Source organism: Nelusetta ayraudi, unplaced genomic scaffold (genome assembly GCF_046127955.1).
Source record: "Nelusetta ayraudi isolate G7.1 ecotype Tasmania unplaced genomic scaffold, CSIRO-AGI_Nayr_v1 ptg000017l, whole genome shotgun sequence".
Lineage (NCBI taxonomy): Eukaryota > Metazoa > Chordata > Actinopteri > Tetraodontiformes > Monacanthidae > Nelusetta > Nelusetta ayraudi.
In genome coordinates, this window is record NW_027466067.1 from 9614645 (window position 1) to 9642569 (window position 27925).

The window sequence follows — 27925 nt, forward strand, 5'->3', positions numbered from 1 at the left end:
ACCCTCATCAGCACTCACTCAGCCACTGTGTTCCCGTCCGAGGTTAACATTATCATAATGTGAAAATCAAAACCGTCATCTTGCCTTCACATTAGCAGAAATTCTGATCATTCACTTGAAAACAGGGCTCAGAACCTGAACATTATAGTGGTCTGAAAACTGGAGCGCGCAGATGTGTGGAAATTACCGCTGTTTCCCCATTTCTGTTTTATTTACAGATGATAACAAAATGTACAGTGATACACAGGAGCAAAATACATTTATTTATTTATTCATCTGCATTAGTATTTACATAAAAGAGACATTTCTTTCTTACCAAATATTCTAAAGCCTTTTTCTTTTCTCCTTTCGATGCAAGATGTCTGTCCTCATGTTGATTGATTCAAGTTGCAATAGGTTACTGGCAACATTACTGCTGGAAATGAGTGAACTCATGCAAATTAATTCTAGAGCAATTGCATTTTTTTCTCCCCATCGTTTTATTAATGTTGCTCCGAACCCAAAATGGCCAAAAAAAAAAAAAAAAAAAAAAATGCTTTTTCACGTCACTACACTAATAATTGACTACTTTAATCCAGACAAATCTAAAGTTCCACAGTGTTGAGGGATAGTCGCAGACTTTTGCTACCACCCAGTGTTCTCAGAGTGAACTGCATTTCTAAAAGTTACATTTGGTAGATTTTTTTCGCATTTCCTCGTAATTATTTACATAGTATTTTTTTATTTATATATATGATGATGAAGCAGTGCAGCCACGCATGAAATAAAAGACACAAACACGGAGCAGTGACGAGCTGGATTTCAGAACCCAGCGGACGCATCATGCAGCTAATACAAGATTGTCCAGCAATACCTCAAAACTGAAAGACAAAAAAACTGATTTTTCATGCACGACAGCAATATTATTGATCCAAAATGAAAAATTATATTTAAAAAAAAATGAAAGTGTATGCTGACGTCCTTACTTGATGTTTGTGTTGGGAAGGAGTTTATCTGGAAATAGTGTGTGAGCTGCCCTCTGTTCTTCTGCTGCAGCTGCACACAGTCAGCAAATGTTACCATAAGGCACTTGTATGGAATAACACACAATGTCGTAATATATTTTGAGTACACTGCCAGGAACATTGAAGGACACATGTTGATATTACGACATGAGTCTTAAAGTCATTCAATTATTATTAAAGATCATGATACCTTCTGCTCAGATTACTTTGACCATTTAAAATAAAATAATCAAAAGATGGTTTGCTTGAAAAACGTAAATTTGGACGTAGCTCTTCAGCAGTTGTGTCTCAATCTTTAATTTTAGACCAGCTATATTTTCACAAAAATCCCTTAACACACTAAAAAAGAAGTGGGGGGAGGGGCACTGGTTGGACCGTTCAGAATTTAGTTTGCTACTGTCAGAAATAGCTACTTTACATGTAATAACAGTTCTATGGCCATGGCTTTCATACACTATCACTATTATTATTATCATTATTATTTTTTTGCTCTCACTCAAGTTCATTCAGGCTGAAATTGTCAAAAAAAAAAAAAATACAAAAAAAACACATTGGCAAACAAAAACAGTCCTTCCTTGAAGAGGGATACCAAAACTACCTGGCAACCTCATTGAAAGGCTCCATCGGCAGCTCGCAGCACTCTGCAAGCTCTCACAACTCGTGCAGTGTTCTGCAACATCCCACTCTTCTGTTTTATCTTACACACAGCCGTTTCCCAGCGCTCCAGAAAGAATTTCCCAAAGGATCACACATATTTAAAAAAAATGTTGTTTTTTCTTAAATTGTCCTCATTCGTCTTGCAGTAGTTAAGGCATTAAGTAGTCTTTTTCACGGGGCGGTGGCCTCTTTTCCAGGACTGAGTGTGTGTGTGTGTGTGTGTGTGTGTGTGTGTGTGTGTGTGTGTGTGTGTGTGTGTGTGTGTGTGTGTGCATCTAACATTAAACTGTATGTCTGTGCGTTCAAGCGTCGTGTCTTCCCTCTGTGGCCTCGGTTCGGCCACTCAGAAAAAGATGGCAGGCACTGAAGTCCCTCTAACACTTTACTGAGCAGCTGCTGCTTTCTAATTTTACCGCTGACCTCCAGTGTTTATTGATGGATAGGCTCGGTGTTTACCCAAGGCCTGGCTGTCGGTGGGGTTCATTATGGGAGAAGTCAAATCCAGTCACGGCGCGCCAGGCCGCAGATGAGCGGCGCTGGGCGCGCTGGATGTCGCCATCTCCGTCAAGGTGCACTTTTATTTATTCATTTATTTTTTCTTTTGTCCGTCGGTTCTGATCCAAAGGCAGAATGATCGCCGCACACGGTGAGTTCAATTAATTGGGTCAGTCAGTGCTCAGTCGGGAGTTGGAGTTACGAGGTACCGTCGCTCCAGTGCGTGGCCCAGTCCTTTTTCGACACGACTCCCGACTTCTCAGTCTGGAACTGTGGCCGATCCTGGCGAGGAATCTTCACCGCGTGGTACTGAGGCAGTTTGTCTTTGTAGTGGGCGCGTTGGAAGAAGCCACACTGTCAGGAGGAAGGGCCGGGAACCAGAAGAAGCGCGGGTGGACGAGGAAAAAGGGAAAAAAGGGGGGGAAGAGAGAAAAAAAATTAACTGATTGCATTTTGTTTTGTTTTTGTTTTTGTTGCTGCATTATTTTTTGTACAAAGTCGTAACAACCCGAAAGCTCACCACCGTGCTCTTTGATTCAGCATGAGTGTTAAGTGCGTCTTATCTACACGGCAACACACCAACAAAGTGCTATTCATTTAAAGGGATAGTTCACCCAAAAATTGCGTAAATGCTGCTGTCATTTACTTGTCCGTGAAACCTTTCTGCAGTTTCACAGAAAAAAAAAAAAAAAAAGTGACAGTAGACATGTACTTCTAAGGGCAACTGTAGTTACAAAGGCCAAAGTGGCATTTTCCATCCAATACAGTTTCAGCCCTGGGCTACAAATTACGGCCGGGGGGGGGGTGAACTAACCCTTTAATATTGACATAGTGCAATTCAAGTGCTGGCAGGTCAATTCTGCCACCTGATATCATCAGTGAGGGAACGCAGGTCAAATGTGAACGTTTGAATGAGTTGCGTGACAAAGTCAGCAAACAGGTGTCAGAATGAACAGGCGCACAATAAGCCACAGCAGAGACACACAGAACGCACAACACAACACAGCACAGCAGGCACCCAGGCTCATAAAGGAGAGGGGGCTGAGGCGCGTCCAGAATTAAGTATCAGACAGGAAATCCAGCCACCCAGATCAGTTTGGATTCATTTATGAAGCTGAGGTAAGAAAAAGCGAATCATTTTTATGCCGTCAAGCAACTTGTATAACCAACAAAGAACGTACTAATCTCTCTGGTCATAGCTAAATAAGATAAATAAACACACATTTCCTTAGATAGACAGATAGATAGATAGATAGATAGATACTTTGTCTGTTTTTCAGTATAAAAAAAAAGAAACAGAAATTTGTCTTTGACAAGCTTTAAAAATAAAAATAAGAAACCAAAAAAGCACTTTGAATTTATGCAAAGTCATGAACGGATTGTCTTTATGATGCAGCTTGAAATGTGTTACCCAAAGTGTGCTTTAAAGAGATGCCAAGACATTAGTGACCACCACACGGCCAGTTTGAGTATTTTTTTTTGTTACTGCGCAACATGTTTCAACATGTCATGCCATCGTGAACATCACCAGCCACACAATGAGCAGCACTGAAGCCATCACACGGTGTTTTTTGTATTCTGTTTTGTTCTTTTTACCGCTATGAGGGAGAGGAGGAGGGGAGAGCAGGCCAGAATTTTTATTATAGTTCTGATGCCTGCCTCTCCGCCTCCGAGGGTTGGACCTCCAAGTGTGCTCGGTAGTACTCCGTCTCATAGTGCCGGCGCGGCTCGCTGCGCTTGAAGAAGCCGCACTGGTGGACAGACCGAGCCGGTGAGGTGTGGAGGGGGTGCAGGGAGAACAACGGGGGGGCAGGGTAACATGGACATGGAAATTATTTTTTTGGGAGTAGACAGATTCCACATGGACACGAAAATAAAAGGGGAGACAACCAGGGGACGGAGAGAGGAAATGGACAGATGAGAAGTGGGCTGATAGGAGGAAGATGGTTACACAACAGAGTAGCTGGCTGAAATAACTGGCCTTAGCGAGAGACTTGACATCAGACAGATAAAGTTCAGACTCAACTGAAAGGTAAAGTGTGTAATATTTGGAGATTTTGAAGAAGAAACAGCGACATGAAGTGGTTACATTTCAGATTGCGGCGTCTTTCACTCTCTCTCCTTCTCTTGAGCTTGCCAGCGAACTACGGTGGCCTGCGCACCCAAACCTGGAACCCTTGTCCACCTTCTTCTTTGTTGGTTTATTTGAGAATGCTAGCAGTCTATATACTATTATATATACACTAGTGTATACTATATATAAATATACTGCTTTATGCTTAGTCTTTCATATGTATGTATATATATATAGATATATATAGATATATTTACAATATATATATATATATATATGAGAACCGTTTTAAAGGTAGGAAAACAAAACCAACCAATTACTTTTGTTGTACTCCAATTATAAACTCCAATATAAAAAACATAATTCGAGCCAAATATTACACACTGGACGTTTAAACATTAATGGACAAGACGATTCAATGAGAAAACCTGTTGTTACCTTCCACAGAATGCAGACGAGCAGCGTGAGCAGGAGGATGCCGGCCAGGATGGCTATGAGGAAGATCCACCAAGGGATGGAGTACTGGTCAACAAGACCCGGTTCAGGATAGATCATGACTGGAACCTGAAGGATGAGTGAGACCACGGTCACAAAAACGTGAAATGAAAGAGCGCAAATCTGTATGGCGTTCCATGTGCTGATGCGCGCAGGGCACCTGTGCAGCAGCGTCCTTCAGCACCAGGTGTTTGATGCTGGACTTCACGGTGATGTTGGCTCTGACCAGCAGCTCCAGAGCGCTGACCGTTGAAAAGTCCTGAGAGGCAGGGAGAGGAAAAAATTAATGAACTGCGGTCGTGCACACTGCAAATTCACCATTTACTAAGTTGTTTTTCAGGGTCGCGCGAGGGAAACCGTAGTTGCGATGTGCAGAGAAGTGCGTCGATGCAACAGCGTTAGAACTTTTGTCTTGCCTCTATGAAGCTACTGTTCCAGAGTCTGGCATGAATTTTGAGGACCGCCTGCCCTGAGAATCTGTGGAGGGGACACTGGAAGAGGACACAGCGTGCCGAACCCAAAAGACAGTCCTGCGGAGAAAAGGGAGAGCTGAGGTGAACTTTTCTTTTATTATTTCTATTTTAAAAAGAGAGAGACAGGAAATAGGACTTTCGAGAAAGCTTTCAAGAAAGTGTCAACTCGTTCTTCCTGCAAACACCTTTCTTTTCCCGTCTTACCAGTTTGAGTGACTTCCGTCTATCTGAAGCTGACACGGCAGGAGTTGTGCGTCCAATGCTGCCTTTTGGGGTCACCTGACCCTCCTCCTCTGCGTGTGAGCGACGCGTTCGCCCAGCCTGTGGAAGCGAGCAAGCAGTCATGAGTGAAACTATTTGTAGAAGGATGCTGAGGTTGGAACTGACAGACAGGAGGACTAGAGGAAGAGCAAAGGGCAGATTTACAGATGTGTAGTGAAAGAGGACATGGAGTCAGTTGGTGTGGCAGAGGAGGATACATCGGAGACGTCTAGATGGTCACTCACTTACAGATAGTCACTGTACATTTTGAAAGTAGTCTTACCGTGTGATTGAAAGGCAGCGGACGTGTTGCAGGTGACGTACTGCTGAGCTTCAAGGGATTCAGGGCGGCTGAGAGGGCGCAGTGCGTGTCTGGGTGATCCTCGAACGTCATGCTGGCTGGGTACAGGAGCCACTTCTCGTTGGCCAGCTCGTAAGGCCACATGATGTTGAGGTAGGCGGAGCCGAGCGTCTCCAGGGCTTTACCCGTGTTGACCACCTGACAGAACAGGGTTAGGGGCGGGGTGAAGCTGAAACAGAGCTTCTCGTCTGGCTGAGCCGAGGATGCTATTTTCCAAAACCTTCATCTCACCACAAACTCAATGTCCACTGGGCTGCCGATGTCCTCCAGGCTGGTCATGGCGCTCTCGCCTTTCACCGCCCCGCTGAAGAAGAGCTGGTGTGGATTGGCCAGGCTGCAGTGAAAACAGGGGTCACAACAGTGGATCACTCAGTCTGATTCACTAAGGATTAGGGCCACAAGAAGAGAAAACAAATATTAAGATAGATAGAATTGTTTTTTTTTAAGTTTCCAATTCGAGAGCTGACTTTAAAAAGACAACATTTCGTGAATAAAATCGAAATTTTGCAATTAGTATCAACTTTAAATAAGTCAAAATGTCGAGAATAAATTCGAAAGGCTCTACGCGGAAGTCCGGTGGAGTACTTCCGTTTTTGCCGGATTGCTGATTACTGTGGGTGAACCTTGTGGGATACACCTGTTTTCGGCAGTTTGCTTTTAAACGTGGGTAGCTGGGCTAATCCACCATCCATTGACTCTACTCGCCAATTTCTTCTTTGATTGCGCGACTTTATTCAAGAAATTTTGACTTTATTCACGAAATTTCAACTTAAAACTCGAAATGAAAACTTAAATAAAAATCTCTTTCCTGTATTTTTTTATTTTTTTATTTATTTATTTATTTTTGCTCTTCTTGTAGTCCTAAGACTTTTTCGTAAAAATGAGAGTGATAACAACACTATTGTATTTTTTTATTTTTTTATTTAAAAAAAAAAAAAAAGAAAAACAAAGATGGTGCGCGTTGAAGAAGCGCGTACTCACCCGCTGACCGACAGAGGGAGCAATATTACAACTTTAGCGAAAGCTGTGACTGGTGCGAGGTCAGACTGCTCGCTGATACTGGGGAGAGAAATCCAATACTTAAATAATCATGACTCCATAGACAAGATCGTTTTATTGTGTTGTTTTTTGTTTGTTTTGGGGTTTTTTTTTTGCTTGTTTTAATTCTTAAATGTCAAAATAGGGTGCAGGGTCTGGCTTACGTTGTCAGGGAGAGGTCTGCTGTCAGCTCAGTGGTCTCAATGGTGATGTTAGCTGTGCTCAGATTGATGGTGAATGTATACTGTAAAGGCAAATGTCACCCAAACGTCAAAATGTCAAATGTCAAAATGACGTAAAAAGAGAGGGACGTATTATTCAAACAAACATTTAACACCAGACATGACAAACATGACTGGCCTCGTGGGCTCTTCTCTTACCTTGGTGTCCCTTTTCATCGGGTTCCCCAAGTCACATTCAACCTGGGAGCCGTTGGTGTTCGCTTGGCATCTCATCTGCAAACAACCAGGCGTTTTGGGACAAAAAACATCAACACAGTCAGAGACACAAACCAGCTTGAGGTTTCTGCTATTCATCTTGAAGAGTCCCAAACCTGTGGTGGGATTCTGGAGCCCGCATAGGACAGAGTGGGTGGGAGAGTGATCACAAGCTGGGCGGCATGAGCATCGTCTCCATCCTCGAAGGGGTTGAGGGGGTCAGAGGGCATGTTGGCGACGGTGACCTCCAGCACCACCAACCGCTGGTCTGACAGAGACAACACCTGGACACCGTCCTCGTCTCTGGAGAAGGAAAAGTGATTTGGAAACAGCTGTTCAAAGCTTTGGGCTGGTTCATCCTGAAACAGCGGTATGTTTTCATCCTTCCCCAGTTACAGAATAAAAAAAAAAAACATGACACAGACAGTTAATAAGAGAAAGCAACTTTCGCAAAAAAAAGAAAAAAAAAACTTTCAGAAAACATTTTATTAAAACTATGCATTCATTAATTCAGTCCTTGGTCATATTTGAATTATGTGAATTAAATCTATGTTTGTCTGCGTCTGAGTCAGTTGCTATGTAACGGATCAGGCCCGGCTCTGCAAGATACTCACTTGGTCAGTGGAGTGAAGAGGTCGGAGGTGGAGGGCCGCGTGCCAAACTGGTAGCTCATCTTCAGGTTGCTCTGGCAGATATTGTCGGGGCCGCATCCTTCGCGCAGGAAGTCCACCTGCAGGGAGCAAACAAGCCAAACAGGAAGTCCTGCATCAAACTTTGTCGCCTGCACTTCTCATACATTGCACAATTTCGATGATGATGATGAAAAACTTGTGTCTTTGCTTATTGCTTTTGTTTGAAAAGAAAGTGAATTAATACTATTAAAACTAGTAATATATTAACTATAAACATATTAAAAGTTTGTCTATTTTTGTGTTGCCATAGAGTTCATTCATTTTTATTCACATTAATATTGTTCAAAAACTAAATTTACATCTCAGTCACATTGTTGGCTTTGCATTGCACAAAACTTGTCTTTTTGTCCAGTAAGCTGCCTTCAAGCCCCGCCCATTGACACTAATCCTGTTAGAAAATCTCTTGTTTTGTTTTTTTGTTTGGTTTGTTTTTCGCTCCAGACCTCATAGGGTATTGTGTTGGATGGGGAAACATTCAGCACAGGTGCCAACTTCTCCAGCCTCTTGGACCCAGAGTGTCTGCGCGGCGGGACAGACTTGATTGTGTGAGTTATCGCCAGCGAGATGGGGCGCAGTTTGTCGCGAATGCCTTCCTGCAGCAACAGGGGTTTAAGAAAAACAAAAAAACAATGAGTTTGGTGAGAAATCGAGTATATAGAGTAAAAATGAAATCATTTCAAAGTCGGTAGAGTAAAATGAAACAGGATTGTGATCATCTTTCCGTCCAAACTTTGTCCAAGAAAATAAAAATGAAAACATTCTGATGTTGGCACGGTCATGTGCATAACTGACGTGGAGCTGGAAGGTTGCCGTGGTGCACGCAGCCGTGTGCTGCCTGTGCAGCTCGACCTCTTCGGTCTGGGTGTACTCTGGCTCCAGGGAGCTGTGGCCCAGGAAGCTGACACGGTGCGGAAGGCCCAACTTCCTGCGCTCAGTGTCGGCCTCAAAGTGCACCATCAGGGCTGGGTGAGAGCAAAGAGAGACAGAGAGAGAGAGAGAGAAAGAGAGAGAAAGAGAGAGAGAGAGGGCAATAACTTTAACGACGACGTGAGGTGAATTGAGAAAACAGAAATGTCAGAGCGCGCACGGAAAGCACTTTGAGTGAGGCCACTGGGGACTGGACATGAGTGAGAGTCCGTAGAAGGGGAGACGGTGTTACACAGCTGTGATTTCATCAAAACAAACTGCAATGCCACTGCATAGATACGGTTTCTTCCCGGCTGCAAATAGAAATCCTGGCCCCAAGTGAGCTTAAAATCCTGCTTGAGAGACAAACGGCCGGCTACTTACTCATGTGCGGTGAGTAGTGGTGCGGGTGGGCCGTGAAGGCGAAGCAAGCGGTGACCTCCACACTGCAGACAGCAGAGGGTTTGAAAGCCATTAGCTGGGTTTTACATTTGTTTGTTTTGTTTTACATTTGTCCCTCTATCAACCACCAGCATTTTGAGTTCAGTCCCTGAACATTAATTACCAGACTCCCTCTCTTCCCTTGCAGTTGTATTTCTCCAAATCAATGTGCTGAGGCTCCACTGATATCTCTCTTATGATGTGAATGACTGGACGAGACCTTTGAGAACAGAAGAAAGAAATCACAGAGGTTGAGGAACAATTACCTCCAAAAAAAATTAAATAGTGACGACAGATTGAACATTTCTCACCGGAAAAGAACCACAGAGTCATTGAGCGATCCCACAGCAACATCGGGGTACTGGTTATTGTCGATGTCCAGACCACCAGAGATGGAGTATCCGAAACGTCTCACATCAAAGTCGCGACCATCCAGAATCTAATAAAATTTTAGGAAGGGTTTTGCCTGTCGGTCATTGTTTCCCATTGGCTTTTGGCTGCAGTGCTGGATAGAAATTAGACTCACCTGAGCCGGTTTGGTCTCAATCCCAGCGTCTGAGCCTCGGTAGATGAACACCTTGCCGTCACCGTCAAACGGTGCCCCGACAGCAATATCTGCACAGGTGTACAATCATTGCAGTTTAACAAAGTGATTCATGTTCAACACTAATCACTAATGTTCAACACTAATCTATAAAGTACATGAGACTTCTGGGCAACATAAAAATCAATCAAACCTCCGTATCCATCCTGGTCAATATCTCCAATGTTGCTGACTGTCATTCCAAACATGGAGTCATAGGTTCCATTGAGGCGGATGGGCCGAGCCTGATCGTCCCAGTGTCCGAAAGGGTTCAGGTAGACGTACACGGCTCCTCCAATCTCGGCTTTACGGTCAAAGAAGTTGGGAGCCCCGACAATCAGATCCGTCCAACTAGTATTGACAAAAACATAAGTTAGAAATCAAAGATTTCTTTCTCTCTTTCTTTTCCCAAATACAGAGACTGGGTCACTTGTTCATTTACAGTTTTCAGTCTAATTGACACAGCAGACAGTTGGAAGCCAGTTTAACCACAGTTTTTTTTTTATAATAGTCTCCCTGACCTTTTATATTTCCAATTGCACTGCCGGCTCTTTGTTGATCACACCATTACCTGAAAGGTCATGTTGTACTGTTGTCATGTTCTGGATCAACTGTCTAGTGTGTCTGTTTTTACTGTGTTTATCTTTATTATACTATCAAAAAGTAGAGTTGGGTCAGTTGTCAGTTGTCTCCCAGCTTTAAACATTTTTTTAGGACTTGATGATCGTGTGTGTGTGTCTTGCCAGCTTGATTAAGACGCCCTCCACTTTTATACACCGATCTACATAATAACTATTCCTTTTATTGGAGGCTCAAATGTGTGTCTCTCTGTACCCGTCCTTGTTCAGGTCCGTGGTGGCCACTGAGTACCCGAAGGAAGAGGCCAGCTCTTCCCCCCAGAAGATGTGCTGCGGCACCAGTCGGTACACGTTATCCTTCTTCAGGAGCACCACAGCCCCCGTGTGATTGGCCCGGGGTGCCCCCGCCACGAAGGTCAGCTCCCCGAGGCTCATTATCCCCATGGCGGAGTCCACTGAGAACCCTGCCGAGGGAGAAGAACGGAGGACGCAGGAGGAGGAAGAGCGGGAGATGGAAGAAGGGTTAGTATTGACTGCAGGGCTGCAGAGTCTCATCTCCTCTCAGTGCTGCATGCCGCACTCATCTTCCTTCTAATGAAATGTGCTTTAAGTGGCTCATTGATTTTGATGTCAAACTCATGATGGCCGCAAATGTCTCATGTGCCGTGTTCCGCCGTGGCTGCGGGAGGCCCGATGAGGGTGGAGTTAAAGTGGGTGTATCGTATGAGGATCAGGCCGGTGTGTGGCGAGATTCCCTCCAGCAGAAGTCAGTATGTAAACATGCTGGGCGGACATAAATCAGATTTACTGCCCCGAGGCTCCTCCTCTTTGGTTCGCATTCGCAGTGGGTGTGTGTGTGGGTGGGTGTGGAGATGTAAAGACACGCATATAAATCACATAGAGCCAAGGAATGAACCAGCAGTCGGTTGCCGGTGTTTATGTTTTGTCTCTGGCAAAAAACGATGCGCAAAAAGTAGCGCATTACATCCATTGTTTCAATGAGGGAAGGAAATCACCTAATGGAAGCGGCCAACATGCAGTGGCGCTTTTGAAAAACATGCAGAGGCTGAGGAGGAGGAGGAGGAAAAAGAGGAGGAGGAGGAGGGAGTAAATTATTGGGACAAGTGTGAGAACCTGAGTAAACACACAGAGGGGAGACGACAACAGAGACAAACAGTGGGCAGCTCCAGGGTGGCAGGTGTGGAATGCAGCCATCAGCTCTACAGCTCTAGTAAACACTATAGGGAGGAGACAAAGGCGCTAGTTTTTCCACGCAAGGCGGCTTTCAGCGCACGGACTGGCTACAAGGTCACCGCTCGTAAAACTAAATAGGGAGTGGAAGCGAAAGGCAGCGAACAGCCTTCAACTCGCCTGTTTCAGCCATGATACATTTATTTTTATGTATTAAGTACTTATTTTGCATGTGTTATACAAAAATGTTGTTGTTTTTTCGCCCTGATTAAATTATTCAAATACGTTCTTCTCAATAAAAATGGACTTTCATCTTTTTTCTCTTTTAGATAATGTTGGCCTTTCTCTCTGTTCATCTCACCAAATAGATTTTCTGATCAATTTTCTTATGAACAGAGACAATTAATTTTTTTAGCCATTTTTTAAGATCCCAATCATGACGTCAAGTAGAAATGTTGCACTGAAGCAAGTAGTGTCTAAAGCGCTGACACGCACAGACGGAATTAATTCTTTGTAATGCATGGTGGGCTGAATGGCTGTCAAATTGACTTGTTTATTAAAACGCGCCATTAAGCGCCTGGTTAAGTTTATCATAACAACCTGCAATAAATCCCTCTGGAATGAATGAGTCTATGGGCGTATCGCTGTGACATTTCAGATGTTTACGATGGTTTCCAAAATAAATCACCAGAATTAGCTGCCTGGCACTGGGGTTGGATTTTAGTAGGCATGCATCGGTGTGGCACATCATCTGAATCAGATCAATGGAAGCATGTGAGTAATAAATGAGGGCTAAAAGGTCATGTGGGAATTAGCGTTGCCAAGGAGACGGCTCAACGTGCAGAGAGGAGGGCAAGAAGGCTATGCGAATGAAGAGATTTATGGCACATCCACGCACTTAGTGAAAAGTAATAACTGGGACCCCACAATAGCAACAAAGATATCCTGCCAAGCAGCGATGTTGCTGCTACCAGCAAAGACAATACCACAACCATAACGCCCGCTGGAGAGCAGAGGCAAACGTCAACATCTACAAGAGAGGTCAGGGGTGTCACCCTGAGGTCCTATTTTATAAATGCAAATAAAATATGTCAAGAAAAGACCTGGAAGACAACCATAGTACATTCTCATGAGTGAACAACAGTCCGTCCTAACAACAAAATGTTAACTCTGGTTGAAATTTTCAACTTTCCGACTATCCATCTACATTCTAGAAGTGCTTCAGGGAGTCCATCTTTGCTCCCGGGTTACACCAAGAACACAAGACGCCAACACAGAGGCAAACAATGCATCCACACTTACAGACAATTTAGAGTTGCCAATCAGTCTAATGTGCATCTCTGGACTGTGGGAGGCAGCCGGAGTCCCTGGGGAGAACCCCCCGCCCCCCACACACACACACACAGGGAGAACATGCAAAGTCTACTCAGAAAGACCTGGGAATCAAACCCGCAACCTTCTTGCCGTGAGGCGACAGTGCCAAACCACTGCATCACAGCATGGCCTTGTTTTCGAGTGCTAAACCCACACTGACAATCCCACCAGCGTCGTGTCTACCCTCAGATTTGGCAATTAAAATGTTACTGGAGACAGCAAACGTGCTGAACTGCAAATTCTGTGAGCGTGTTAGCAAGACGTAGAAACTGGCCTTTATCTGCAAACTGAACTTACACAGGGAATGCAAATTAGTAAACCTGCAACAGGTCGGACAAAAATACCAAACTTCCACCACCAGGAGATTTTGACGCTGACACGCACATGCAGACTGTCTGAACATATGACATAGGGACAGGTGCTGACAGACAGAGAAGACAAACAGCCTAATGCTGTATGAAGAGAGTGCCACCACCAAAGAGGAAAATATCAAATAATTAACAATAATTAACAAATAATAATATTTTGAAAATGAAATAAAGAATTAAATTAAATTAAATTAAATTAAATTAAATTAAATTAAATTAAATTAAATTGTGATGGCCATCACTTTATAACAGCAAAGGTGATACAGCTACATTTATAGACATATTACAAACCAGACGCAGACAAGGTTGAAACTACCAGAAAGGAGTAAGACGGAGGAGACGGTAGGACTACACCACTACAAGCCCAAGTCCGGTCCAAACAAAAACACTTCACGCCTACAAACCTAAGTAGCTATTATGAGCTACATCCTCAAAGGGCGTGTGCCGGCTGGAGGGCTCCAGAGTTTTGTACAGCAGTGCATCTTCAATGGGGCTAGCCATGAACAAGAGCCCTATGGTGGCCCAAGAGAGGACAGAGGGAGAGACAGAGTGGAGGGGGGAGGGTGTGGGTGAGGAGTGAAGGGGGTGGTGAAATGGTGAGGGGAGGGGGGGAAAGGAGGACAGGGAGGTGCAGGTGAGACAGGCTGTGAATGATTGGCTGTTTTTTTCGCCCTCTTTGCGGCCCCCCGCTGCGGCCCCCCGCTGCGGTGGTGTTTCCTGCAAACCCACCGGGGGAAAACCTGTCGAAGGGACGACGTTTGGGGCTCAGACTGCAAAGCGCCCCCCCGTCAACATGTTGGCATTTAAAGATGGAACTTTATCGGCACAACGAGCTCTTGAGATTTTCCCACCATCCTCTTCCCACGCCACTGGAAATAATCCATGGGAAATTGCCAGTCAGGAACATTTTGGGCTTTTTTTTTGGGCTTAGCTTTTGTGACCAGTCCTGGTTGATTTTTTTGGGGGGGGCGCACACTCTGTAGCCCCGTAGCGTCGTCCCTTCTCGGCCCTCTCCTTCTCTCCTGTGCACAGGCAGCAGTGAGCAGCGAGGGCAAATCCTACCCAGGTAACTGTGGTAGGGCACAGGGATGAGCTGGGCATTAAGCTGTTTCTGATCGGCCACCTCGTAGGGCCCATCGTCATAGAGGCCGAGGTCGAGCAGAGTCTGGTTCAGGAGCTGGACGCGCATCTCACCTGAAAGGGAAGCGGGTGAGGGCCGAAGCAAAGTGACAGTGAAAACACACTGGAATACAAATGATTACATGTGCAGACACACACGTGTCTCCCATCGCTGCCGTCCACTGTGACAAAAACCTGGATATGGAAAAGACATAAATACAACAAAAGGAAACAAATCCATCCACATGCAACATGCATGCACCCAAAAAGTCACTCATTTGTTGTTCTCAAAGTTTTTTTTTTTATCATCATTGTTCATTCATTGTTCATATTTGTGAAACCAAATGTTCCACCACAGTTAAGAGTACAATACAAAAGACTACCGCTGAACACGAGACAATAAATCTAAATGCTGTCTTGGTTTAAATGTACTCGCCGTCTCAATCACGAGATTGGTTTATAAATCAATTTGTGTTTTTGTATTATTTATTTTTTAAATCACGAACAGCACTGTCCTGTTAATTATGCAGGTGATATTGGGCTGTTTGCACGGTTGACTCTCCTCTTGGGCTCGACTATAAATCTAGTGGCTTTTTTAACGTCACAGTGCTGACCACACATGGTTAGTTCACTGTAGCAGCCGGGCTTAAGTAGGTGCATAAATCCAGATCATTTTTTCACCTCGTATGAAACAGCTTCACATGCAAATCTTCTTCCAATTACTTTTGATTTCTGAGAAAGAAAACCTACATCAATTTGTTTGTGCCTCCTTGTGACCACAGATTTTAAATCTCAAAAAAAAAACAGTTTTCTTTGATACAATCAAGATCATACCTTTCCAATTGTACGTCCCTGGGGCCCCAAACAAAATAAAGTTGTTGTCTGGGGTGAAACTGACAGACAGCCCCTGCTGACAGAAGCCAAACTGCTCGTGTCCCTGCGGACGGCCCTCGCAGAACTTCCATTCCCCTCCGTCCAGGTCATCTCGCTCCGTCAGGTCCTCGCTCAGCACGTAGCAGCGGCCGATGGGGTCGCGAGTTTCCGAGGGTTTGTTCACCCGTTGCCGGAGCTCATAGAGGTGAGCGCAGGTCTGGCGGAGGACAGAGGGTACAGCAGCTGCTTTTAAACTCTGTGGAACCCAAACGCAACAAACCGACCTTCCACCTTGCCTCTCCTCTGATCTCTTTACGGGATGTGGCCGAGACTTACCACCACTTTCCCTCCGATCCCCTGACTCTTGACTGTGACTCCCAGCCACTGGTTGTCTTTGCTCTCTCTGCTCAGACTCACTGAGGGGAAAAAAAAAACAGAGGGCAAAAGGCAAAAGTTACGGCTTCCGTATTGCTAACAAATTAGCATCTGAACCACATTAGTACAAAATCAGTTGGTGTCCACTCACCATCTCCATCGATATCCACCCTTTCGCAGTCGTACTCCTCCGGTGTGACTGGACACCTGAACAGGGCACCTGGCCGACTGCCCCTCAGCCGACCCTGCCCTGCCGCCTGTGGCGCCCCCACAAGGATCCTGAGGTGACAGAAATGACACTTAGCTGTAATGGCGTCAAATACTGGCGGCTAATTGCCGGTGTGAGTGAACCAAATGAATGGTTTTGTCCCCAAGTGGTGGGGTCCCCCACCTGTTTCTGCTCTGTTTCACACCCAAACCACCAAATTGCCTTCGCCTCCCAAAGCCAAAATGACTTTTAAGGTTTTGCCAACATTACGTAAACTTAAGACATTCAAAACGCAAGCGAGACCACCAGAGGCAAACATGCCTTCGCTCTAAGGTTGTTTTTCAAAAACAACTCTCTCATGTGAAGGTTCTGTCACCAATCACGCTTCGCTATCAGGCAGAAGAGGAGTTTTATTCTGAGAAGCCGTTGTTGGTATTTGGGGGGCAGTGTCACTGCCCTCTGCCTTATTAGGAGTGGCTAATTCAACCAAGGATGCTATTTAAAAACCAAACGCTGGGCCACATTCCACCCAACACCATCGGCCGCGGCACAAGCACGGAAGCGAAACGTGGGGAAACAGAGTTTGAGGACACAGAGCAGGGAAGAACACAGAGGAATGCTGTAAAAATGGAAGACAGGAATCCGAGTGAGGTGCCTAAACTCGTTTGTTATTGATGTGTGATCAAAATGATGATAATGGAGGTGGAGAAAACACTTAATTGCCCCCTGCCTCCCCCCCATGTCTTGAACATTCTTAAATTAGAACTGTCTTTCTGGAAGTCGTTTGCCTAAAGATACTGTGCAGCAAGCTGATAGCACTGCCTGTAACTTGGATGGACAGGCAGACTAGACAGAGGAGAAGGTGTCTGGGTGGTCACTGCCCCACAAGCACAACAGACCACCACCCCAAACATGAGGGTGGGTGCCAGGAACTCCACAGCTGCGCTGGGTTAATGTGGACGCCCGGGAAAAGGAATGATAGTTGAAGGTACATCTCACGCATTAAGTGATATCCATAGTCCATAGGGAGAGAGTGCCTGGTTTTAGCCATCAGAACTCCAGTGTCCTTCCCCATTCTATTCTCTACTCTCGCCATCTCCGCCTCGACAACCAGCTCTGTTTAAAATCAGCCATGCATGAGACAGGAATGATTCTCCTCATCCTTTATGACCACCAACCCAAAACAGCCGGCCAAAGCCAAGGCCCTTCCATGATGACCACTAAACATCATTGGTGGTCCACGCCAGAAGCCAGACTGAACACTTCTTGAGCAAAAGGTATTTGATAAAGTCAGGAGGGGAGCATATCGCTGCAGAAAGAAAGATAAGATTGTATTTTCTCCTCTGGCTTTACATTCCGGGGCGCTCTGGTTTATGTTTAGGAGCGAAGGTGATACCTATCATTCACCCCGCATGTGCAGAAGCACATGCAGGTGTCTGGAGAAGAGAGAAGGGTCTGTTAAGCTCTGATACTGCCAGTATTGGGAAGGGTACAGGAGTCAGACTTGTCTACATAAGAAAGTACGATCTGTTTTAATGAAAAAAAGCTAATCGGCCAATTACTTGGCAGTAACTTAATGCATTTACACTTGTAAATGTTGCGAATACAACTCGCTGACAGCCTTAAAACAGGGAACAAAGGCAGGTTAAGTGACATGGAACATATGAATGTAGTTGATGGTGCCAGACAGGCTCGTCTGACCATTTCTCCAACTGCTCATCTACTGGGACTTTCACAACCATCTCCAGGGTTTACAGAGAATGGTCCGAAGAGAGAAACTATTGAGTGGGCAGCAGTTGTGTGGAGGAAAATGTCAGAGGTCAGAAGACAATGGGCAGACATGGTTGGAGACCTTAAAAAGGCAACAGGAATTCTAATTACGGCTGGTCACAACCAATAGCATCTGTGAACACAAAACACCTTTAGCATTGTAGCAGCAGCACACATATATGTAAATACACAATTAGGTATCTGGTGCAAGCAAGGTGGATCTAATAAAGTGGCCTGCAAGTGGATTTCTGGACAATGAAGTTCTAATTACAACTGTGAAAAGAACAGGGACACGTTGTTTGGGTTGTATGAATATGGGTGATGGAGTTCATCCGCCGATGCCCAATAAAAAAGAAATGGCAGGCATCCTAATATGATGCATGAAATGTCATGACTGACTCATGCCTTCATCTGTTTGCCCCTAACCCACTTTTAAGCCTCTCCATTGTTGGAGACTGAGTCAGACAGTGTGATCATCATCCCCACTGCTGCTTCTCATCTATCAGTGAGCCCTCATAGATTTGACATGGTGTGTGTGTGTGTGTGTGTGTGTGTGTGTGTGTGTGTGTGTGGGTGGGTGGGTGCGTGGGGTGAAATATGAGCGGTGAGATGCCAAGGAGGTGTTGAGCGTGACGATGCAATATCTTGAGGAAAAACCCAAACAACCCACAGCCAAGTTATGGGAGGAGGTTGAGGAGTGCACCTGGCCAGCGCCCGGATCACTGCTGGCATTTCAAAAACCAATAAAAATATATGCACTGAGCTATGTGGAGAGTGTTTCTGCTGCTACATTTAGCCTAGATCAAGTCTGGCTTTGAGCAAAACATTCACGGGCTGTTGTGCTTACAATAACAAAGCCAATACAGCCATTAATTTTGAGCACAAAGATGAACAAGAAACAAAAAGTGATAAGATTAAGAAGTAAAAATTGGAACCCAAGTATTAGACTACCTGTTGGGTAAAGACATTTTTGGATGCATAGTGGCCAAAACCACGAAAAAAAAAAAGGCAGGAAAAGTACACAACACTCTATTTGTTCACTTGGAACAGCGGTTTGCCCCTGTATAAAACTAAAAATGCAAACGTCTTCTCAAAGGTATTTTATAATCCAGCTTTAGCCCCGATTTGTTATCGTCTAGCATTCACAGACTTGATCTAAGACCGAAAAAGGAGAAAAATCCGATAGAGGATGTGAGAGACGAGAGCAGCTGAGTTATTCATCTCGCTGCCTCACGGAGAATTCTTCAACAACGCTTTTTCAAACGAGATTTTTTTTTTCTTTTCTTTTTTTCAGACCACAATCCAAACGCTTTTTTTTTTTTTAGAATTTTCCGGACGATGGACTTCGGACAAATTAAAGTTTGCGAAACGCAGAAAGCAAAGTTTATGATCTGTCTGCTCCAACACTGTAACATATGTCCATCAGGGAGCAGCATCAGCATGAGGCAGCAGACAGTGGCTCTGTAGGATCAGCATGGGGCCAGAGGGATCTGGCCCTTCTGTTATTTCTGAAGAGAGACTGTGACCTCTGCCCTGGACACACACACACACACGCACACACAGAAAGGAAAACCTGTGCAAGCATGCAGACATTAATGGCACCATGAGAAGGTCCACATAAACTCTTTGCAATGAAACACAAAGCTCCTCCAACAATCAGGCACCCGATTGGCAGCACCTGTGATGACCAGAAGCTCAAAAACAAGACTCAAAGTTCCAGCAGTTTGGTATTGGCGGGGTAGTCTTCTAAGATCTGCTCCTGACCCCACAGATGAGCGTCCCTCAAATGTGAAGCCACACATTTAACTTGGGAAATAAACAGGCTTCCCAAACATAAATGATTCATTGCCAAGAAGCAACGTGACATCAAAGAAATTATCTACCAAACACAATTTTCCAGTACTTGTTATCCTCGGTTTATTTGTCCATAAAGGCAGGCAAGCATTTCCACGTGCACACACACACACACACACGCACTGGACAAGCAGCCCTTTAAACAACTGTGTAAACTCAGAGTCAACACACCCGTCCAGCACAAATCCACTGTGACAATCGCTCTCATAAAAAAGGTCTGACTAGGTAAAAAAAAACAGCACCTGACTCCGGTTTCCCCTCCGAGTTTTTTTTTTTTTCTCCTCCCCGCCCCCCACTGATGAGACAGTGACAGCTGCAAACGAGGTGAGTGCACCGTGAATCATCACATTTTTAACATCTCCCTCCGCTCCGGGCAGAGGAGGGGAGCTGCCCCGGTAATGCACAAGAAATGGCAAAAAGAGAGAGACAGGAACAGCTGCCAGGCACGCCAGTCAAAAACAACAACCCTGTGGGATATTGTGGTCAGCTGCCCACGGATGTGACTCAACTTCCTGACTGCAGCGCTCTGAGCGGCGATGAAAAGATGATATGAAGAAGAATCAAAAAGTCTGTCGGAACATCTGTCCAGCGAGTTCTCTTTCAGGAAGCACGCGAGGGTGAACGCTGGGATTTCACAAGACGACGGTAACTCCATCTTTACATCACATGAATCTTTAACACACCCCGGGGCTCGCCACCTGTCCCGCCACCGATCAATAAGCGGACGGCCACTTCCAGACAGAGGGAGGCGTAATGATTGGCCTTCGAGCCAAAAGCGTAAGAAGGAAATGACCTCGCCGCCATCGCTTTCTACCTTCCCCCTTTTCTTTCTGGGAATTGATATTTCTAAATATTCCCATTTCAGCTTCTGTTTTGGAATTGCGGCTCTTTTTTTTACGAGAATCGCTCTGCAGCAGGCAGAAGCGGACGTTAGCGACGTTAGCCGCGCGGATGTTGCCATCATTCGGGGTAACAAAGAGGTGTGAGCTGTCTCAAGCTCTTTTGCCGCTTTTCCATTCAGGTCATTTTCCTCTCGGTTTCCGCTTCACAATCACGCGGCATACGAAACAAAGCTAAGGATAGTTGTTAGAAAAAAAAAACTGCAAGTCACATTGGCAGGAAGGTCAGCATGCCAATGCTGGCTTCCTTGTAATTCTTTCTTCTCTTTGGGGGAAAAAACTCAGCAACTGAGTCGGCCCTCTCTGCTGTTTTTATAACATTAATGTAATCAGGGAAAAGTGTTGCTTTAATACCCGACTTAATATTGAATCTCCTCAGACTATTTGGTAGTCGCACTGTTTTGCAGTAATGACGGCACTGACTTCTCTTCAGGCTCACTAATTCACGCTGAAATGGAAAAATATCAAATAAAGACTGCTAGGTTGTGGGTTCGATCCCCAGCCGGGTCAAACCAAAGACTGTAAAAACGGTACCCATTGCCTCCCTGCTTGGCACTCACTATTCGGGGTTGGCTGCTGCCCACTGCTCCTTCAGGGGATGGGTCAAATTCAGAGAACAAATTTTGCATCCTTTGGGATGTAGCAATCAGCGGGACTTTGACTTTATATATATATATATATATATCATATATATGGAAATTGGCTGAAATACACTGGTGGAAAATATTTTTTCCCATGCAACTGTATTCTATTACATTAATCATCAAATCAATCAAGTCTCCAATGCAATTTCTTTAAGTACCATCACTTAAAACAACCTACTCATGCTCTTACAACCACGTGAGGTATTTTTTGCATTGATTTTGTGCAAATATGAAGGCACCACCGCCAGCTAGTCTCTCTCTCCCCTTCCTGGTCTTCTAATTAATTACAGATCCTGAACCAGCTGCGTGAGGAGAGAGCAGGTGGAACCAGCTGCGAGCTATCAGCAATCCACTCACCTGCCATTTAAGGCGACTCCGTCTGGCTTGGGTCCACCACAACCAGTAGCCTAACAGTACATGCGCGCCTTGTACATGCATGGTGAACAGATCGCGTTCACTCTTTTATGGAAACCTTGCTTTGGATGTTGGAGCATTAAAACAAATATCGCTGCCCTGTCGTTAATTTAATGGATTGGCCGCTGTGCATTCAGTCCACAGATCCCATTTGTATTCACTTAAATGTGACATATTAATTCCAGCAACAGCGCACGGCCACTGCGACCAACCAATTCATCCTCCGGCTTTGTGAGGAAATGACAAAAGATAAGCGGGAGCGTTGCAATAACGGGAGTGGTTATAGCAGCATGCTTATCACGTCTGAAACACCGGAATCAAAAGAATTCCCCGTTTCATCACCGTCTTCGAGTGCTACGTAAAACACCTGCACGTTGCCGTTTCGTCTTCCACGCCAATTTTTCTGCTGTGTCAGTTCTGAGAGGCGATCAGCTCCCAGTGGAGCCGCCTCTCGCTGATTGATTAAACCGCGTCTTTACCAGATCCACTCCTCCCGACCGCCTCCACATAGACACGTCTTTAATCAAAAGGGAGAGCTTCCATGATTTATTCATCCCTGCTACGCCCGGCCCCTCCCCCACGCGCAGATACAATATCTGTCGCCGGGTCAGGGTGATAGTTTAACAGCCAAGGTTTCCCTGGAAAAAAAAACAAAAAAAAAAAAGGCAGAAACCAAAAAAAAAACAAACACTGGAGGCCAACATGAGTACCATAAAATGTATATATCACAAGAAATAATAATTTGCATTCGCTAAAATGCAGCTCCATCAGATCTTAGTTGTGGTTTTTCCTCCTGACTCTGCAACTTGCCCCTGTGTCTTCTGTGAGCACGTGGACAACAGAGTAATATCCCTGAAAGCCCTCAGCCAGGCACGGCCGCGTCCCACTGAGCTTTTGTCAGGGCCGGTGTGGAGGAATGGCAGAATGCTAAACAGACAGAGTAAGTGAGAGCTACTAAAGAGCATTAAAAGCGCGCGCGTGTGTGTGTGTGTGTGTGTGTGTGTGTGTGTGTGTGTGTGTGTGTGTGTGTGTGTGTGTGTGTGTGTGTGTGTGTGTGTGTGTGTGTGTGGCCCCATATACCCCTCTGCACTTTCTTTCTGATCCCCCATATAAATAAGCTTTTGCAACTGGCTGAGTTCCTCCATTTACGAGGCTCCTGACATGAATGGCCCGGAGAGCCAGAGAGAGAAGGTGCAGAAGAAGAAGAAGAAAAAAAACATGAATCGAATTAGGGGGGAAACTGGATGGCGCCCTCTCCCCCCTTTAAGCTCAGGGTGAAAAAGCAGCTATTATTTAGCCATTATGATGCAAATTAGATTCAAGAAATTCTCCTCTGTGATATGAATGTGCAGAGAGCAGTTATGCTGGACTCCATCTACACGCTTTTATAGTTGTATTAACAGCAATTGAACAACAGTATTAGGATTTGTTTTAAGGATTAAATGTAATCATTTGAGCCAATTGGCCAAATATTGTTTGTTTGGTTTGGAATTTGAGATATTCAAAAAAAAAAAAAAAAGAAGCTGACTTCGCTTTGTTTGAAGAAATTGATGTTACGCTGGGACCTCTCCTCATCCAGGTGTGGTTGCACAGTTATTAACATTGTGGAATGCAGTTGATCTGTGTTTGATTGACTGTCATGTTTAATTGTTTTAATTTTACATTATGGTTAAAATGGTAGCAGACGACAAAGATGGTGAAATAAACATTGGTGTTCAGTGAGCTACTACCAGGGAGTAGCAAATAGCAGCGTGCAACCCAGGAACAACAGCACCTGCTTTAAAGTGTGCTAACCCAGTCTATGAATTTCATCGACCGCTTGCCTTTTTTTCTTCAACCAGTGCACAGGAATGTCCGTCAGAATTGTACGCCTGTTGGAATTTTCCTTCCTCAAGAGTCGTCACAATCCCTTCTCCGCTCCAGTGTTGCTGTGTTTTTTAAGCCGCGTTAATCAAGCCGGTAGCACAACGAGAGGATTTGTTCAGCTCCAGGAGCTCTGTTTTAGTTCCTCACTCAGACAGCAAAATGAACTCCGAGAATAGAGTCTAGTCTGTCATTAAACCGCAACTTCTATTGGCCTCGGGAAGTGAGAGTTCGGTCAAGACACCGAAAAGGTGAACTTAGCCGCAATATGAACCCTGAGCGCGAGATAACGCTCCCTACACTGAATGCTTGATAGCTTGAGGAATTTGTGATACGGTCCCGGAGACATGCAGTGGAGGAAAGTGCTGTCAAGAAAGCGACATTTAACAAATAAACAGAAACATCTACAAGTCTGTCTAGAGTCTTTTTTAGGAAATGCAGTCACCTGTCTTTTGCTTATCTATAAGTGGGAAGCGACAACAAACGTTGAAAATTTATGGCCTCAGAACTGCCTCACAGCAGTGGAAACCACAAAAATCCCTACCAGTAAATAACATTGTAGAAAATCAATATGACTAAACAGGATGAGCTTAAAGCTTCTTGGCTACAAGACAGCAATTTACATTTTTTTTAAGCTTTGTTGGAGTTGCTGGTCCTGAATATCTTATTTTCATTGTACTATTCTAACGCTAGCCCTGGTAGAAAAACAAACTCCTGGTTCATTAATGGTCCTGAAGTACTGCGTCGTGCGCATACACAGGCAGTAGCTATACACTCGGCCAGACTGTCAGTGGTGGGATTAGACACAGTGGCCTTCCTTTCTACACCAGGGCTACTATTAGCGGAAGCTCGTCTCATGGCATTATAAATAGCAGACACACACATAACTCTGACTGAAATACGCCCTCATCTCATGCTTGGGTAGTGGGGCAGCCAAAAAAAAAAAAGGGGTTCACTTTGGAACAACTAGCATCGCGACCAATCCAAGAGAAGATGCATTTGAATGTTCAAGTTTAATCGTCCAAATTGAGGCCTCTCAGAGACGAGTGTGCCATTCTTTGTCCTCCTCCCAACATGTCAGCGAACAGTATCTCATTACAGCGTGACTCAATATGAGATCATTGTGCCGCATGCTTTGACCTTTGCCTTGGTCTTTGCCGCCCTGCTGAAAAGGAGCACCAGGTTCGCCGCAGCCATAACTTGACGCTTTAAAAGCAGACAAAAGAGACACTGATTCCATAAATCTGCCGGCGGTATCTTGGCTGGTGGTCCCTTCCTTGACAGTGGACAGTAGCCCCACATATCCAAAGGCCCCATGGGAGAAGTGCCACTCAATCGCAAGGGAAGGCTGCGACTCTTCGACTGAGGTGATTCCGTGAATGTTTAACGCGGCCCCGTGTGTGATCAAAGCCCTAATATCGTTTTCACCATTCAATCCAGCTGCATCGGGCACAATGGGGGCATCGCAGCATGACTACAGGCAACAGTAACCCAAACCTTTCTGATATAAAGAAAAAAATGAGTCATTAGCATCTGATTACAAATACAGGCCGGGGTTCTCAGGACCTTCAATCTAAAGAGAAGCACCTGAACGGCAATAAACATGGGCTGCAGTAACACAGACAGCGTTGGCGAGTAATCTATTACTAAGTAATCCACTACCGTAATTAAACTACTTTTCAAATAATGGAGTACTGTAATGGGATTACTGTGGCAAAACTGGTAATTATATCATAATTACTTTATCAAGTATAACGATTCTGTTACTTTTCTGAAATATTTTGCAAGCCAAATATTGCCTTACTATTCACAAAATGTCTGAAATGTGCATGAAACGTCATTGACGCGCCAAAACAAGAATGACAGACGCAAAAGAAACAAAACGCAATTGCGTTTGACAGCTGGAAATGCAAACATTATTTTGAAATCATCTGAATAAAAGTATATTGTGGTTCGTTGCACGTTATTTATCTTTTTTTTAAACTAAAGGAATTAGTAATTGATTACTTACGAAACAAAATACTTAAAGAAATAATTAGATTACTTTTTTTTAACGAGTGAACAGTAGTTGGATTACTTTCATGGAGTAATCCAAACAACACTGAACACAGATAGGGGAAGAAAACCAACCTCGTGTTGTGTGTGTGTGTGTCTGTTGTTCAGACATACTATTCAGGTACTACTGGGATGTTACTGCGTGAAATAACAGCCTTCTAATGGTAGTGCCATCACATCTCCTTCAAGTCTTCCTGAGGCCCAGACAGCAGTGAAAACCGTAATCAAGGCTAAATCGTGGTTGTCCAATTGAGACAAAAGGTACTGAAAGCAGTTACTTCTCTCTATCTATCTATCTATCTATCTATCTATCTATCTATCTATGACTGTATCAGCTGGCAAAAGGTCAGCGTGTTGCTGTCATCCAGTCTGATCCAGGAATACGGTGATGTCACAGCCGCTGATGACAGTGCTCTTCATCCCAACTCTCTTCTTCCAGTCGATGCATCGCGTCAGCCCCGTTTACTCACCGTCCCCTCTCAGCACTGACTCCAGCAGAGTGGTGCTCTCCCTAATTGCTTCCCTCTGAGGCCGGCTAGAACATCAGCGGCAGTTCCAGTCTGAAGCCTCCCGCTCTCAGGTGTTAAAATAAGAACCGGGGAATGCTGCTGGACAGCGAGCAGGTTTTTTTCAAGGGGGGGGGGCGGTGGCGGGGTGGTCGGATTGTCCAGGGGTCTCAATGCTGATGTCACCGGTCTCACCCGGCGACAGGACGACTCCAGCGTGAGTAAAACGAGGAGCCTGCGGTTAAATATGGAGTTCCCAAAGCAGCAGCAGCAGCAGCAGCAACAGTGGCAGCCTTTTCTTTAAATATAAATATATACAATAAGTGTATATTATGAGCTTTACATGAGTGTGGCAGAATCAGGAAAGGCTAAGTTAACAGCAGCACCTGTTCTCAGTTTAAATAAAGATTTTGGAATTGAGATGGTTTCGAGGCCCATCCAACATTTGGCTCTCGGTGCTATTTTGCGACAGAAAAGAGGAAATATGAAACAAAACTCCTGTGGCTGCAAATGGCATATCTATTTATAGTAACACAACGAAAGTGTTGACTTCATTTTCCAATAAAAAAAAAATAAACATATTCCCTATTCCCTATTGGCCGAACATCCGCACTGTAGACGTCTGCATAACTGAACCCACATCCATTAACGGTGCCTGCATGCAGCCCAGCGCAGTATCGGGCGCATCACTTTCTGCAATTGCCTTGTTGAGGAGGAACTGCCCGTTAGGGGGAGGGGAAAAAAAAGACTGAATCACTGCAACAAAAAAAAAAAATCACTGTAGCAGATTCCAGGAAAACACGTTCTTATCTCCTCTCAGGTTTCCTGCAAAATCACCTTCTAACAGCGCCCTCGCCGGGCCGCCCGCAGTCTTTTAGGTGATGCTATAACTCCTGCAACCAGCTGAGATTTATGGATGCTGGGGTGATTAAGCAGCATGCGTCGGGCACGCTGTTGGAAACGCTGACTGGAGCAAGTTCACAAGTCAGCTTCCAGCCCGAGGAATGAAAAAACATTGACGAATGATAAGAAAACATTTAAAAGCGCAAGATAAGACACTGATCCTGGATACAACATCTATACAACTTATGGTCAAACAAACTCACACTCACACACACAGAGCGAGAGGACTCACAAGGCAACGCATGCTCGCACACTCACCAGCTCTGCGGCTCCGGGGTAAGCTGCTGGTGGAGCGCCAGGGAGAAGCCAAAAAAAGTGCCATTGTCCCCCAACTTGTGCAGCGTGTGCGTGGTGTCGAGGTTGAAGCCGCGCGCTTGGCCGCAGAGGCACAGCAGAGCCCAGAGGAAGCAAGTCCAGCAGGAGGAAGAGGAGGAGGAGGAGGAGGAGAGGGCGGCCATCGCAAGGTGCACAGCAGAGTTCACTTCAAGAGGGAGGGTTTGCAGGACAGATTCTGAGTTGAAAAGAGATGAAAATCCAGCGTGTAGCCTCCCACCACCGCCCCACCGACGCCACCACCTCCACCTCTGGAGTCCGAGTCCGGTTCTCCTTCCAGCCGGCTCCGCTCTACCGCCGCTGGCTCTAAACTCCGCTTGCTGCTGTCAGTCTGCGGAGCAGGCAGGGAAAATGTGGCCGCCAGTAGCACATGAGTGTGAATGAGAGAGAGAGAGAGAGGGAGAGAGGGAGTGTGTGTGTGTGTGTGTGTGTGTGTGTGTTCCTCTCAATGCATGCGTGCCTCCCCCCTCCTCTGAGCTCCGAGGGAGACAGAGGACAAGTGCCTTGAATAGCCCGCTCACTCCTCCCCCTTCTCTCTCTCTCTCTCTCTCTCTCTCTCTCTCTCTCTCTCTCTCTCTCTCTCTCTCTCTCTCTCTCTCTCTGTCCCATCCTCCCCCTCCCCTCCGCTCCCCTCTCTCAGCTGACATCAACACTCAAGGGACTCCTGCCAAAATACCAGGC

At 45.2% G+C, this 27925-nt stretch overlaps 1 protein-coding gene across 3 annotated transcripts; it reads right to left on the minus strand.

The window, feature by feature from the left end:
- Window positions 1-250: 250 nt before the first annotated feature.
- On the minus strand, window positions 251-27671 carry itga7 (integrin, alpha 7). Of its 3 annotated transcripts, XM_076025313.1 has the most exons (26): window positions 27170-27671; window positions 15947-16074; window positions 15757-15836; window positions 15382-15637; window positions 14491-14622; window positions 10752-10959; window positions 10072-10268; window positions 9861-9949; window positions 9646-9773; window positions 9459-9554; window positions 9278-9339; window positions 8780-8949; window positions 8431-8580; window positions 7910-8025; window positions 7412-7598; window positions 7239-7313; window positions 7023-7102; window positions 6802-6879; window positions 6052-6154; window positions 5743-5958; window positions 5403-5519; window positions 5142-5255; window positions 4886-4984; window positions 4669-4794; window positions 3753-3907; window positions 2370-2510 (listed from the first exon to the last, which is right to left on the minus strand). In XM_076025313.1, the coding sequence occupies exons 1-25, from the start codon at window positions 27367-27369 to the stop codon at window positions 3797-3799; spliced, it is 3318 nt and encodes a 1105-aa protein (XP_075881428.1). In that variant the 5' UTR covers window positions 27370-27671; the 3' UTR covers window positions 2370-2510; window positions 3753-3796. The 3 variants fall into 3 exon arrangements, with proteins under 3 accessions (XP_075881427.1, XP_075881426.1, XP_075881428.1); XM_076025312.1 differs by lacking the exons at window positions 3753-3907; window positions 14491-14622 and adding an exon at window positions 13833-13940 and having other exon boundaries at window positions 251-2510; XM_076025311.1 differs by lacking the exon at window positions 3753-3907 and having other exon boundaries at window positions 251-2510.
- Between the last annotated feature and the right edge of the window lie 254 nt (window positions 27672-27925).

What these genes read in the sequence shown, in the direction of transcription:
- itga7 (XM_076025311.1), bottom strand. Translation starts at nt 27,369, where the DNA reads ATGGCCGCCCTCTCCTCCTCCTCCTCCTCCTCTTCCTCCTGCTGGACT. An exon ending in CCAACACAATACCCTATGAG is followed by an intron (nt 8,026 to 8,430) that starts GTCTGGAGCGAA and finishes TGCTCCCTGCAG; the next exon opens with GTGGACTTCCTGCGCGAAGG. An exon ending in GCTCCAGAATCCCACCACAG is followed by an intron (nt 7,314 to 7,411) that starts GTTTGGGACTCT and finishes GGTTGTTTGCAG; the next exon opens with ATGAGATGCCAAGCGAACAC.